The following is a 14,822-nucleotide window of genomic DNA, read 5'->3' as shown; positions in this document are numbered from 1 at the left end:
AAATCCTCACCATACAAATTTTAGGATTAAAACTTTCTCATAATTTTAAAAAGATCTCTGATAGTTTCATATTTATATGGATCCCTCTGTCTTTGATTGCTTGTCTCTTGGGAATTTTTGTTCTTTGTTCCTTACTATCTTATAGAGATACAGTTCCTTGCTGTAATTTTAGGGGAAAGGCAAAAATGGTCCTTTATACTTCACCATTTCTTTCAGAGGAAACCAGACAAAGCTTTTGCATGTAGCAGAACTTAACTGATGATTTTGGGGTAACCTTAAGTACCACATAAGAAACAGCTTAGTCTCACATGTTAGATCTATTATCTCTGTTGCCTACACAACCCTGTAAATCTAGCCTCAACATGTTGCTTATTATCCTTTCTTACTTCTTTTCTGGAATTTTGAAATTTTTCATAATTAGAGAAATCAGCTCTATCTAGTCACTTTTAAATTTACAGTTAAAAAGAAAAACTCTTTATTTAGCAAAGTTCATCATCTTTAAGAATACAATTGTAGTTATTAGTTTCTGTCTTAGTTACTTTTTACTCTTTGCTGAGACCAAATCCTTGATGCTCAAAGTTAGGGAAGAAAAGGTTTATTTCTTACAGTTCTTGGAGGTTTCAGTCCATACTCATTTGGCTCCAAGGCAGGGTGGCATGGTAAGGCTGCAGTTCATGGCAGTTGCAACCTGCAAGGTGCAAACTGGCAAGAGAGAGAGACACACCTTCTTCCCTGTTACATCGTATCCTGGCTACGCTCACACCACCAATCCAAGCACAACAAACCAATCACAATGCTAGATTTAGTCCAGTCTATAATTCATGAGGCTTGGGAGCCACTGACATAAATCATGACAGTATCATAATATAAACTAAAATGTTTGGAAATGAGTATTGAGAAGTAGTCGCTAAAATAGTTGTTAAAGGAGGAGAGAAGTGATAATGAAAATTACCTATATTGTCTACAATGGCTCCTGCTATATTCTACAGAGTATAGTTACATAACCCCTTCAGCTTCTAGGTCAGAAAAACTAAGAAATTATTTTTGATGTTTTCTTTCACTGGACTCTGGAACAATTACTTAATAGAACAATTTAAAAGAAAAATATATGTGCTTCTCACTTTCGTTCTTTCTGTGTTTCCAAACAATCACAAGCTCTAGTGATAGGAATTTCTAACAACCTGGAAGTTCAATGGACAGCAACCAGTCTGGGTTAAAGCCTTGATCAATTTAGCAAACCACTTATCCTAACTCTACTTTTAATTTGTAATGAAGTGTATTAGTTTACTGTTACTGCCATAATAAGTTACCATACACTGAATGGCTTCAAAGAACACAAAATTATTTATCTTACACTTTGGTAGTCCAGAAGCCCAACCTGGGACTCAGTGGGATAAAACTAAGATATCATTATGGTCATCTCTCTCTCTGAAGACCCTAAGGGGAGAGTTGTTTTTCTTGCTTTTCTACTTTTGGAGGCCATCCACATCTGTCACTCTTGGCCTCTTTTGTCGATGTCCGCTCCCGGCCGGCAGGAAGGACACACGACAAAGTCTGGTAGTGGACAACCTTTTCTTTTTATTTTCCTTCTCCGTACAGCCTGCCCTGGGTTCTCCCAGCTGAAGCCTCCTCTGGTCCGCTCCCCGCGGCTCCTTTTGTGCTTCAGTCTGCCCCAAAGCCTCTACCGGTCCGCTCTCCGCGGCTCCTTTTGTGCTTTTACTTCTGGGCTTCTACCTGGCTTCTTCTTCCGCCCAGGGGTGGCACCGGTATATATACGGGTACAGTGTCCAATCATGTTAAAGTAAGCAAGGCAAGCTGATTGGCTAACATCATCAGTTGCCAGGCAGACTATATTGTTGAGCGGGTTGCTTACGCGGTAAGCAGGAAACTAACATATTCGATGGGAGGGGTAATCTACCTCAGGCTTTATTCTTTACTACAGGCCGCACGTCCGCCGCGCAAGGCGAGCTATCACAGACGCGGCTCCCAACACTCTTTTCTCAATCTTCAGAGCCAACAATGATGTAGAGTCCTTCTCATTTCATATCACTCTTATCTTCTCTGCCTCTCTGTTCTGCCTCTAAAGATTCCTGTGATCACATTGGGTCCATGCGGATTATCCAGGATAATCTCTTATTTTAATGTCACCTAATTTGTAACCTTAATTCTCTTTGTCCTAGATGAATTTATTCACAGGTTTTAGGAATTAGGACATAGACACTCCAAAGAATGGCATTGTGCTGCATACCACATCAGATAACAGAAAATCTTTAGTATTTTTAACCAAAAAATCTGTATCTTTGTGATAAAGTCTACCACATTTTTCATAGGGGAAAAGAAACACTCTATGGCAGCTCCATTGAGAAGAAATACTTGTCTTCCTTAATGTTGTTAAATAAATCACCTATTGTGGACAATGTTTTAATTGTTCAACTTGGATTCCATCCTCCTTATGTGATAGGAAATTTTGGCTCCTCCATTGCCAAGTCTCAGGGTGTTGTGAATGAGTTGTCTTGCCCTGGGTAAAGAACAGAAATTTAAATCAAGACAAATCAAGTGCATTTTCTGCTTAAAAGCTGAATTAGGAAAAGGAAGAGGATGGTAAATGGATTTTTTTCTTTGTTTTATTTTGATTCCATTGACTGTACCAAGGGGAAATGTTCAACGCAACAACTCCTATGTTGTAGAGTTGCCTAATTCCAGAGTGTGCCAAGTTTTGTTCTTCAGCTCTCCTTCCTATAAGGATTGCTATATTTTTCCAATGAATTCTGTTTTGTTTATGTCAGAGTCCATATCAAGCATGCAGTCAACTGAATATTCCTTTTTTTTTTTAACCTCTTTGACTGTATTTTCTAGCTCTTTCAATTTTTCTGACCATTCCAGGGTCTTACTGCAGCCGCCTCCTTTTTGGATTCCCTTCTATGTTTTATTATTATTTGTCTTTTTTGATATCTTGTCTACATGTTTTATTTTGTTTGAAGATGTGGCCTTGACTGCCATTCGATATCCCTGGTGTTTATGGCCTACTACCAAGTCAAACTTGACATAACACAAATCACGTCTTATTAAATGCTAACTTCCTCCCTTCATTTCTATCTCTGTCACTCTGTCATCGAGGCTAGAAAATTAATGAAAAACTTTTAGGTTTGTTAATACCTTTCATACTATAGTATAAAATTTTTTATCTTATTTTACACAATTACTTCCTCACATGCCCATTTTATCTTATGCAACTTCTCGAGGATAGGGTTCACATTTTATCTTTGTACTTCCTGGAATGCTTTGCATTTAATAGGAACTCATTAAATTTCTTATAAACAACTTTGACAGTTATTAAAACAAAAATAAAAACTGAATCTTAAGAAGGGGTGGCAGGTAGAGTTGTAATTACTGAGTGCCTATTATATAAATCCTAGGTGATTTTCATGGATTATTTAATTCTTATAACTTCACAATTTGGAAAATTAAGGTAAAGGGAAACTAAGTAATTAATACAGAGGCCACAGATAGTGGGAAAACCAGAATATAGAACTAGATTTTTCTGTCTGAAAGCTTAAACTGTTTCTAATTCACTTTATGCCACTCTAGTTTGGCATTATCAATATTATGAATATAATTTTAATTAATTGAATGGGCAGAATTTCCCTTTTTCACCTTTATAAAAGATAGGTTCCAAATAACAAAGCTGAGATTCCTTAAAATGTCTTGTGCCAAGTTTGGTGATTTCATAAGACAATAAAAATTCTGCAAATCTTTGTTTAATGTGTGTAACATGTTTAACATGTCAAAGAATGCACAGCACAATGCAGAAATATCAGATTCAGCTATTGTTTTGATAAATACAGTAGTAAAATCAGAATATCCAAAACAAATATAAAGTTTCTGAACATATTACATATTAAGAAAGAAAAAAATTTGGTTTACTGCCCCTCCAAATTTTCTCTTTTTTCTTAACGCTTTCATCTGTGCTCTAGGTCCTCTGCAAAAGACAGAAGATGTGATTCCATTGTTATGTCCAACAAGAAAGCTTTGTACAGCATTACAAAGATTGGGACAGTTATCACATTTGTAATTTATAGATTACATGTGGGAGAGCAGATAGAAGAGTAAGGCCCAATTGCCTCTAGTGAGCGCTAGGGAGAAAGGCCGTCTAAATGCACACTGACACGCTGCAGGAAAGAGTACAGCTTAGATCCTGCTGTTCGCTTGGATATGTACATGGATGGCTGGAGATCTGAGTGCATGTGCCTGTGTCTGACTGAATAAAGCCAAAGTGACCAGTCACTTGGGGCTCTTTGTTGAAGGAAGACAAGAGCCCTGTGGGCCCCACATTTTAACCTAGTTCTGTGTCTCTCATCTTATCCTCTATGGTCAGATATTGGTTCTGCCTATCCATTAGCAGGGGATCTCTTTTATTTTCCAATGTCCTCTTGGGTCTCATTTTTAGAGTACTACAGTTTTTATTATAGAGGTCTTTTATTTCCTTTGTTAATTTATAAGTATTTTATTTTGAAGCATTGTGAATGATATTTTCATAATTTTTTTTCATGGGTTGATTATTGGTAATAATCAATTGATTATTGTGTTTTCTATCCTGCTACCTTGCTGAATTTAATAGTTCTAGAAATATTTTGGTGGAATCTTTTAGGTCTTCTTTGTAAAGTATCATGTCATCTGAAAATTAATGATTTCCTAAACAGATGGCTGCCCTCTTATTCAAGACTTAGAATTCAAAATCATGCTAAGGAAAGTGACAAATTATGCATAGAGCCATTCTTTTATTATTAAATCTGGTCTGTAAAATGGCATACATTTTAAACGCCTCGCAGACAACAGTATGTATATTCACAACTCTAGAAATATTCTTTCCAGAATACACTAAAAATTTTGGTATTATAGAGACAGCAAAATCTAATTTTTTGTTTTTGTATTTATTTGTTTATTTTTTGGACAGTGTCTTATGTAGTTCAAGCTGTCCTCCAAATCAAGTCCTCCTGGGTCAGCCTCCCAAATGCTGGGACTGCAGGCATGTACAACCATACCCTATTTATTAATTTTTTTTATATCCAATTCAAAACCTAATCTTAATAAGGATCTTGTATATGATGGCATATAATCTAGTGCTCTACAATTTATCATTTGAATAACCCAAGCCAATTACTTTGTATCTTTTAAGTTTAGTTTTATTCATTTGCAAAATGGAACACACATTATCTTGGGGATCAGATAAATAGCTTGTGGACATTATTTTCTTTCTTTTTGTGAGGAGTTTGAGACAGGGTTTCACTATGTAGCTCAAGTCTGACTTTTTAACTCACAATGAAGCACAGGCTAACCTCAAACTCACAGAAATTCTCCTCCCTTAGCTTCCCAAGTGCTGTGATTACAAGTGTGTGCCATCATGCCCAGCCATATGGTCTTAAAACAGAAAAGGAGGGAAATCACTTTCAAAGAAGCTACCACCAGTACAATTTTTCTTACTATACAATGCTACATGTTCTCAGATTAGCAAAATTATATAGAAGTCAGTCTTTTCTTTGTACAACTCCCTTCTTTCTGTGGCTTACTTCGGGAAACAAAATACAGTTGTACCTCTAAATTTATCAATAGTATACCTACCACCTTAGTATTCATGTGGGCTTTGGTTTGATTTAGGCACCAAATTAACACAAAAGCTGCTTAACCAAAAAACATAGTTTCTATTAATTTTACATGTATGAGAAGTTTCATAGCAAAGTGAACTCTAAAGAAATGATCAATGCACCCATGACTTCTGCAAGCCCCAGCTAGAGACCTGTACTGTCCATAACATGTTAGGAACCAGCCCACACAGCAGGAAGTCAGTGGTGGTCAACAAAGCCAGTCATCTGTACTTAGGGCTGCTCCACATAGCTGGCATTACCACCAAAGCTGTCTCATGTCAGGTCAGCAGCAATATTAAATTCTCATAGCAATATGAACCCTACTGTCAACTGCATGAAAAGGATGTAAGTTGTGCACTGGCTATGAGAATCTAATGTTTGACAGCCAAAGTGGAGATGAGGAGATACTAGCACAGGGATTCACCTGTGGAAAAACTGTCTTCCGTGAAACTGCTCCCTGGTGACAAAAAAGTTTGGGACTTATCTTTCAGACACTTATAAATCCGTGTGTGAATGAAAAGGCAAACAGATATTTGAACAAGGGCAATAAATCGTGGGGATGTTACTATATATATATATATATATGGGGGGGGATGGAGAAGCTACCATAGTAGAAGGTAAGTCTTACATTAGAAAGTTTATTTATTCAGGTTTATTGGGAATACCAATTATCAATGTCTGGTGATCAAGGCTATTTTCCACCCTTGGTACGTGAAGAACATCCCTCCAGGAAACAATGCTTGCTGAATGTAGTGAAACACAGGCCTAATGGCTCTTTCTAAAGTTACAGTTTCTCAAGTGACTTCAGCTTGAATAATGAACACACTAACTTGACATATTTTAAGACGACACATCTTCAGTTCAAACCCCACTTCTATCAGATAATAGCTGTGCAACCTTGGCAAAGTTTCTTCTTTGTGTCTCACTTTGGTCACAAATAAAATTACACTACCTATTATAGTCTTAGGAGAATCAAATGAGTTATTATTTGTAGAGCACTTGCAACATAGTATACATATTCATTAACAAAATAGTCCATAACAAATAGCAGGAAGGATATAAGAAACCTGCAGTTACCATGCTGATTTTGTTACTAGTGTTTTTTAAAAAAATAAGAAATTTCCTCAGTTTGCTTTTAAGTCAACAGGTATCCATTAAACATCTACCGTCCTTGGAGTTTTTTTTTTTTTTTTAAATTTTTTTTTGTCTTTTTCTTTTTTTATCGGTACCAGGGATTGAACTCACGACTGCCTGCTTGCAAGGCAGGTGCTTATGCCTCTGAGCTAAATCCCCAGCCCCTCCTTGGAGTTTTGAAAACACAAATTTATGTGAGCTCATCCCTCCAGCAGTTAATCTACTCTAAATGTAATAAATGCCCAGGGAGTACAAAAATTACAGAACATAAAAGAGTAGAGGGCTGCATAAATTATCTAACAAAACATATAGCAAATTCAAGTGCTTTAAGCTATGTATTAGTAAATATATCTAAAAATTGGGTATTTACTTTGAAATCTACACAGACATTTGTGAAGTTCAATGATGCAAGAGAAGAGCTACAAAAATAATACTATTTTCCCTCTGGCTCCCTGAGATAGCTAACAAAACCTGTGGGTCCTGGGCACCTGAACACCTCCATGTGGGACTGAGGAACCCAGTCACAGAACCGGAAACAAGGCGGCGGGCTCCGGGAACTCCTAGATGTGCAAGGGAAAGAGCTCCAACCACAACCTCGACTGGAGACCAGGCAGCTCTTCAGGCTGAGGCAGGAGGGGTCCGCAAGTCGAGACGCAGAGGCGCCGCCGTCCCCACGCCTGGCCCCTCCAACAGGACTCGGGTTCCTGCGAGGCGAAGGCAGGTCGAGCGCTCACGCACCGCCGGGCCTGCTCCAGTGCACAGGAGGCGGGCCGAGGCGGCATCTGTGTTCTCTCAGCTAACGGTTTCCACGCTGCCGCTCTTTACCTCGGGGACGGGCCCGGCGGAGCTGCACCCTCACCCCGCGGCCGCTCCCGCCCCCGCGCAGTGGCACCCCTGCCAGCCCCTGCAGGGCGACGTCACTTCCGGCGCGCGCGCCCGCCCGCCCGCGGAGATGCACCGGGGGCCAAGCGGAGCCGGGAGCGCGCCCGCCGGGGGCGCGCAGGGAGGGCGGGCAGGGGGAAGGGGAAGGGGGAGTGTCTGCTCGGCGCCGCCACCGCTGCAGCTGCCTGGGACTTCGCCCAAGCTCTTGGCTCCGATCCGGCCTGGTCTTCCCGCCCGGACTCCCGGCCTCGGCGTCGGGCGCCCTCTCCGCTCCGAGCCGTGCAGAAGCGGGAGTTGCCTCGGACTGCGGAGCGGCGGGGACGGCCCCGGCCCCCCCGGCCCCCTCCCTGACCCCTTCTTGCCATCGCCCCGTCATGGGGAACGCGGCGACCGCCAAGAAAGGCAGCGAGGTGGAGAGCGGTGAGTTGAGGGCTGGGGCTGGGTTCCCGCCGGGCAGGGACAGCGCCGAGCGCCCCTCCGGGTCGGGGTCCCCGAGCCCCCGAGGCCGCGGGCACGGCCAGGCCCAGGGCGGCCCCGGAGAGCGTGCGGGGCCCGGCCGGCTGCCTTCCTCCCCGCCCTCCCCCAGCGCCGGGCCGGACGAGGAGCCAGGGCCCGAGCGCTCCGGCCAGCGCGTCCCTCTGGCGCTGGAGCGAGGAGGACCGCGTGCAGTCTGGAACACGTCCCCAAATATGGTCGGAGAAAGAAGTCCTGGTCCCTGCACACCTCCCTTATTCCATCCCCAATACCTGATCTCCCCTTGGGAGCTACAGGTAGTGCTGCGGGTAGAGTTGGCTGCTTTCCCTCCATCACTTCTGGAGTCCAATCCGGTCTCCTTTCAAAGCGAGGGCCGCTCCCGTAGCTATCTGCAGGTGAGGTTAATCCTGAGTCTTAGCGCTCTTGCTTCCCTTCAGATTTGGGATGAAGGCCACCTGCACCTTTGTCCATTAGAGAAAAAAGCGGAGCAGGTTTGCTTTTTCTGTAGACAACCGCGAATCTGCTACGATGCGTGTAAAACTTAAAAAGTCTTTGGGAGTTTCAAGTGCTTCCAGAACACGGTTGATTTCTTCTGAAAGCTGAAAGCGCGGGCATTCTACACTTCACATCAAACAGTAAAAAAAAAAAAAAAAAAAAGTCATAAAAGTCGAGTTTCTGTATGATTTTATTTGTAAACACTCTGTACATATGTAACAGAACGGTTGTGAAAGAAAACAGTGATTTGCCTTTGTAAGAATCAGATTTGATTTTGTACTTCACAATGACTCAGTAACAGTATTTGCTATTTGCTGTATGCCACCAGGAGTAAATGGAATCTCACTACTTGAAGTGAACCTGGTAATTTACTCAAGTTCATGTAAATAATGTTTTTGTTTGAAACACACTAAGGCTAATTTTATAATTTAGCTTAAAATAGCTTTTAACTGTAATAGGATCAACTAAGATTTACTCATTCATTTTGTTTAATGTGAATAATGAGATCAACTAATAGTTTATATGTCACCAGTAAGACTTGTTACTTTTTAGGAGCTCCACAAAAAGTTTGATGAACTATCATACGACTCATAAAATTGCTTTGGTATGTGATATGGAGTTTTAAAAGGCAAGGCATAAGTAGAACTTAAAATATTTTTAGTTGCTCAAGTGTTTTAACTAACTGTACAAAAGTGTAAAGAATGCAGAATTACTTGTGTCAGACAAATTGTCATTTCCTTGTTAATTTAAAGTTATGTTAAAGATAAAACTTGTGCTAATCCTGTTGCAAAAGTGTTTGGTAATTGAATCATGTCAGTGATATTTTTCATCAGCATGTGCTATGCTATACAATGTTTACATTTTTAATAGCAAGAGTGCATCCTTTTTTTGATCTATTTATTTCAATTACAAAGTTACCAAAGCTGTTTGCCTCTTAACATTAATTTAAAGCTTATAGTTGTGACATAATTTTGGAATATTTACAGAAAACAGCGACAACCTAAATTTATTTACATTATTTTTCTGAATAAATACCTTCTAAAGTTTTAGATCTTAAGTATGTTGGCCAGCGCTTTAAGTATTGATGTAGCTCATATATCAGTATAATAGATAGAGTTAATAGAAGACTCACCATTACATGCCTGTTCTGTATGGTTTATTTATGGAAACTGAAAGTCATTATAATTTGAAAAAATGTGAAATGACAAAAGAAAATAACAGATGATGTCTTCAAGGAAAATTTATTTGAAATATCCCGTGTTGATCAGTGTTTGTAGCTTCATTTGGAGCAAGTTTATCAAGTATATGTTGGTGTTATTCTACTGTAGTAAACAAAAAAAATTGTATTATGTTTTAAAATTTAGTGAAGAATAACTTATTTCACACTTATTTTGTGTTTTTCAAAAGAGATATGCTTGGAAATTTATTTTTCAGAGTTTAAATGTAGTTATTTAAATTTCAGTTGACAGAATAAACTAAGAAATAAGTGGTCTCAGAGATCAGCCTGTGTAATTATTCCATTTCAAAGAATGTGTGTGACCTCTGAAGAAGCTGGAATTGACATCATACTGTTAATAATGACAGTAAGGAACAGATCTGTTACTTTGACTCCATTTTGCATCACTAAATAATCTGTTCGTGTTCTTTCAAAATATTTGCCAAGTGTTGTAGTTTCAGCTGGGGATACTGAAAGCAAATGCTTAAAATTTTTACCATTTAGTGTGAGAGAAGCTGTGCATATAGCAATTAACTGAAAGGCAAAATGTTTCAGTGCTAATGTTATGAAAATGAAGTTAGAACTCTGAAAATTACCAATAGGAAAATGTTTAAAGAATTGATTTAAAAGTATCAAGTTAAGTAAGATTTAAGGTTTGTTTAAGGCGAAGCTTGGAACAGACAGGTAATTCTAGAGCTTAGTTCTAAAAATACTCCAGAAGAATAAAATACTCCAGAAGAATAGAGATAGTTGAGAAGGGGTTTGGTTTACTTTAACTATCTGGTGGCTGTGTTGTAGTCTATTAAAACCAGCTTCTCTAATACATGTGAAGATTTCTTAGGCTAAAACATAAAAACCAGGGAAACTCCACTCTCAACAGTTGCTGGACGTAGTATTAATTTGGATACCTTTATCTAACTAGGAGTGTATTGATGTAGCTCATAAAGCAATGTAGCGGTTAGAGTTAATAGTCAGAACAACTCTCATACCTGTTCTATGTGGTTTAAAAAATTACTCCTGAAAATAAATGCGTTTCAAAATTTGAATGGAGTTGCACAACACCTAATATAAAGAAGCATAAACTTTTAGAAAAGTGTGACAATTCAATTCTGAGGTATTGCACACTCTGGTCACCCAAGGTTGTTTTACTTATTCAGTCTCCTTTTACTCACCATCAGTCACCAACACAGAAAACACATGAAATTCTTTTATCCTGAGAGGAGTTTTAATTTTCTTTTTAAAAATTAAGTCTACAGACTGCCTATAGGGCCTCATACTCCACATTCATGGTAAAGGTATGAGGTCTTATGGGTGAGAAATGTTGATAGAGTTTTGGATGATTGCAAGTGGCCAAGCTACCTTGCAGCCTAAGGGTTACATAATAGTCTTTGATTGTTTTTCCAGAAAATCTGTATTTTAAGAGCCTGAAGAGAAATATAAATTAACCAAAGAAAGTTGCCAATAGATTATGTTCAACAAAAAGGCAAGTTTCCTGACTAAAATTTTTTGAGAACTGGTACCTGGTTTTCCATTTATTTCCTTTGCATTATTCCTCATAATCTTTCCAGCTCAGTGAAATACCTCAGTTATTTCTTTGAAGAGTTTAATTTATTTAAGGTTGTAAAACTAGTAGGTCAAAGAGCATTATTTGAATTAGGCAACCCAAAACCCCAATTTCAACCAGAAATGCTAAACAGTCTTTTGCTTAACAAAGTGACAAAAGTAGCACTTGAAAACATCCTAGGTAAACCAGGATATTTATTAAGATAGTCTTAGATAATTAAGAATTAGCCACGATTAATTTTGATATTCTATTACATTAATGAAATAATTCAGTACAATTTATTAAACTGTGTATCTAGATGCTACTAAATGTTGGTATGCATCTGTGACCCAATTTCCTCAGATAAATAAACCCTAAATTTTAAGTGAAAAAAATGTTAAATAGGAAAATGGAATTTATGAGAAGTAAAGGTACATAGATCAGTACTATATTATTTTAAGTATTTAATCTTTCTTTTAAAAATATTCTCTTGAAATTCTGTACCGTTCTTTTTTGTCTTTCATTCATTCACTACACATAACTAGGTTAGTATGTGACAAACTATGTAAGACTACACAAAGGAAGACTGACTATAGGACATAGTACCTATACTAGTGCTCTTATTTTCCAGAAGGGAGGGACAGGTAACAAATGATTTCAAAAGGTGAATGGGGAACCAAGGTAAAGAATGTTGGGTTGGGGAGGATAAGATTAAAAAAGAGACTTCAGAAGAGTTGAGCTGTGAGTAGAACACAGGAAACGGAAAATTATCAGAGCGATTGTAGGCAAAAGGGTATACTGAGTAAAGGGAACAGAGAGTCAGCAGAGATTCTGAGGAGTGAAAGAGCGTGACATAGAGTAAAGAAGTAAACGGACCATCATGACTAAATGACAGAGCATGGGGTGGACCCTTAGAAAGAGGGGAGGTTGTGTAATGAAAGATGAGACTGAAGAAATAAGACGAGTTAAAATGAAAAGTTTTAACTTTACTCTATAGATACGAGGTGGTTATTGGAGACTTTAAAATCAGGGGAAGATGATAAAATTTGGTTTTTAATATGATTGCTGTCATAGCTGTAATGAAGATGAAATGCAGTGGAATAAATAAAGTGGAGCCAAGAAGTTCTGGGATAATTTGGTTGAGGGACTTTCAGCTAAGATGGTAGAGGTGGGGATGGAGAAAAAGAACAGAAATGGGAGAGATTTGGAAAATTAAGCAGCTGTAAAAATTTTACAGTACATGGGGAATGAAGAAAAGTGAGAACTGGGGATTATATACTGAAGTTCTGAGTTTCATTATTTAGGTGGATAGCTTGTGATACCACTGAGAGGGAAGGAATTCAGGGCAGAACAAATCTGCAGAGGGGGAAGGGCATACTGAACTTGGGATCCTTGTGGCATTTCTGAGACAAAATACCTGGTTGGTTGTTGTGTATGTTGTGTTCATTCTCCTGGCTGTGGTAGGAAAATGACTTGTTACAGTCAGGGGACCTTCTTTGTATTGGATTTTCATTTTATTTCTCTTTGCAAAACCAGCCGTTTGGAAATTAGAGATGCTATGACATTTGGCTTTTCGTACACAAATTAAGAACCATGGTTACTAAAAGTTTAGTTGTTTTATTAGTATAAGTCTGCAACCTTTTATTAAGCTGTTACACTGAAATAGGAGAAAGTACTGTAAATATAAAGCTTAGTACTGTCATGTTTTATACTAAGTAAATACTAATTTTCTTCCTGTAGAGTCTTTTGAAATAATTATTAACATTTAAATGAAAGTAAGAAAAATTCAAATTCTATTTTCCAATATATTCTTGTACTTACTTTTAGATAGGTGTTTTAATGTCTCCAAGCTATAATATAAAATTATGATGCATGGATTTAATGATAACATCATGATCTCTTTACCTTCATAATCCAGTGATTCCTTTACATCAAAAGAAAAAATACATACTTAAAAAACTGCAGTCAGCTTCAATAAGAGCTTGTAAATTTGAGGTAATATATTTGGGAAAAATTTTAACCTACACTTAAAGAATGAGAGTTTCGAAATTGTGACCTAAGAAATAAATTTATGAATCACTGTACTATCTTTGAAGATAGTCCCATATTTTACTACAAGTAAAGGAGCCATCTAAATTTTGGATAATGAAGTATTCTACTTTAAACCTTAGCATGTATATAGCTATGTTTTACATATAGCAGAACCAGAGAAAATTTAGGGGCAGTTTATATGAATAAGACAGTGGGAGGAATACTGTATAAGGATAGATTAAAAAAAAAAGTCTGAAAAATTAGGGCTACACAAAGTATATAAAATCGTGTGAATAGGCTAAAAAATTTTTGAAATGTTCACCCAAACTTCATATCCTAGAACCTATGTACTGTTCTTCAAGACTTATGAAAGGTAGTTGTAGTGTAAATAAAGGACAGTACTGGATTTTATTTGGACTTTGAGAATATATGTAACTGATTATTCAGCACTTATTTTCAAAGGTGAAAACTTCAGTGCTTATAAATTGAGGTAGTATTTTTAACAATTTAAAATGCTAGCAAATTTTATGAGTCAGTAATGCTGTGTATCTAAGCAGATTATTAATCAAAATTTGAATTTTGCAGGGCCAGGGATTTAGCTCAGTGGCACAGTGCCTGCCTGGCAAGTATGAGGTCCCGAGTTTAATTCCCGGACCTGCCCCCCCCCCCCCCCGAATTATTTTAAAGACAAACACATTAATAGAATTGAAGAACTAGCATAATTGAAATTAGATCCACCTTAGAAAACTCAATGTAGATGTCATATCTTTTGCTGTAACAAGGTTTAAATCCTAGACTTTATGGCCATAGTTTTATGTTGTGTTCACTGTTGTCTACAGTTCATGTATTGCCTGTCCTGGTGATTTCACATTTTTTAAATTTTATTTTATAAGGTAACTATTGAATCTAAATCTTTAGGCATTTGGCAAATGTGCCTTTTCCATCTGGACTTTGTTGTCAGAAAATTAGAGACTGTTTAATATTTGACTGGTTTAGGGTAAAACTGTAAAATGAGTTCTGCAGTGCATTTTTCTTAAGTAGCACATACTATTGTATGTAAGCCACAAACTTGAGAGCGACATTAGTATATGAATTACTTAACGCTGTTTTATAGTGGCCAGGTACTGATAATTAACCTAATTCTAGCCAGTTTCTTTATTGGATAGGAGTCTTGAAAGATTAAAATGGAGAAAAACTTAAGTTCTACTTCAGGTTTTAGTTTTTAGATCGCAAAGTCATAATTCAACTCAGTGACACAGTAAACATTCATCAGCCATTCCTTTGTTCATACCTTTGGTCATTGTCAGTCAGTACTTAATTGAGTGCCTGTTTTGTATCAGGCACTCTGCTAGTGTATAGATGCAAATAATAATAAGATTTGATTCTTGTACTTACAATGGATACA

General features: G+C 38.0%; 1 protein-coding gene and 1 long non-coding RNA gene across 3 annotated transcripts in view; one reads left to right on the top strand and one right to left on the bottom strand.

The window, feature by feature from the left end:
- Positions 1 to 1,462: 1,462 nt before the first annotated feature.
- On the bottom strand, positions 1,463 to 7,527 carry LOC134477938 (uncharacterized). 2 transcript variants are annotated; one of them, XR_010050260.1, is made up of 2 exons: positions 7,265 to 7,527; positions 1,463 to 2,518 (listed from the first exon to the last, which is right to left on the bottom strand). It is a non-coding gene; the product is annotated as an uncharacterized LOC134477938 (long non-coding RNA). The 2 variants fall into 2 exon arrangements; XR_010050259.1 differs by having other exon boundaries at positions 7,371 to 7,527.
- A 358-nt stretch (positions 7,528 to 7,885) lies between these two features.
- Prkacb (protein kinase cAMP-activated catalytic subunit beta) overlaps positions 7,886 to 14,822 on the top strand; it is a 113,500-nt gene continuing 106,563 nt past the window's right edge. Inside the window, exon 1 of the mRNA XM_063257636.1 lies at positions 7,886 to 8,078. Within this exon, the coding sequence (XP_063113706.1) occupies positions 8,033 to 8,078 (46 nt within the window). The 5' untranslated portion in view covers positions 7,886 to 8,032. The remainder of the gene's footprint in view (positions 8,079 to 14,822) is intronic.

The sequence above is a fragment of the Cavia porcellus genome, unplaced genomic scaffold, assembly GCF_034190915.1.
Source record: "Cavia porcellus strain 051 isolate PalLab524CR breed Dunkin Hartley unplaced genomic scaffold, mCavPor4.1 scaffold_1, whole genome shotgun sequence".
Classification (NCBI taxonomy): Eukaryota; Metazoa; Chordata; class Mammalia; order Rodentia; family Caviidae; genus Cavia; species Cavia porcellus.
This window is presented reverse-complemented; position numbering and strand designations above follow the sequence as displayed.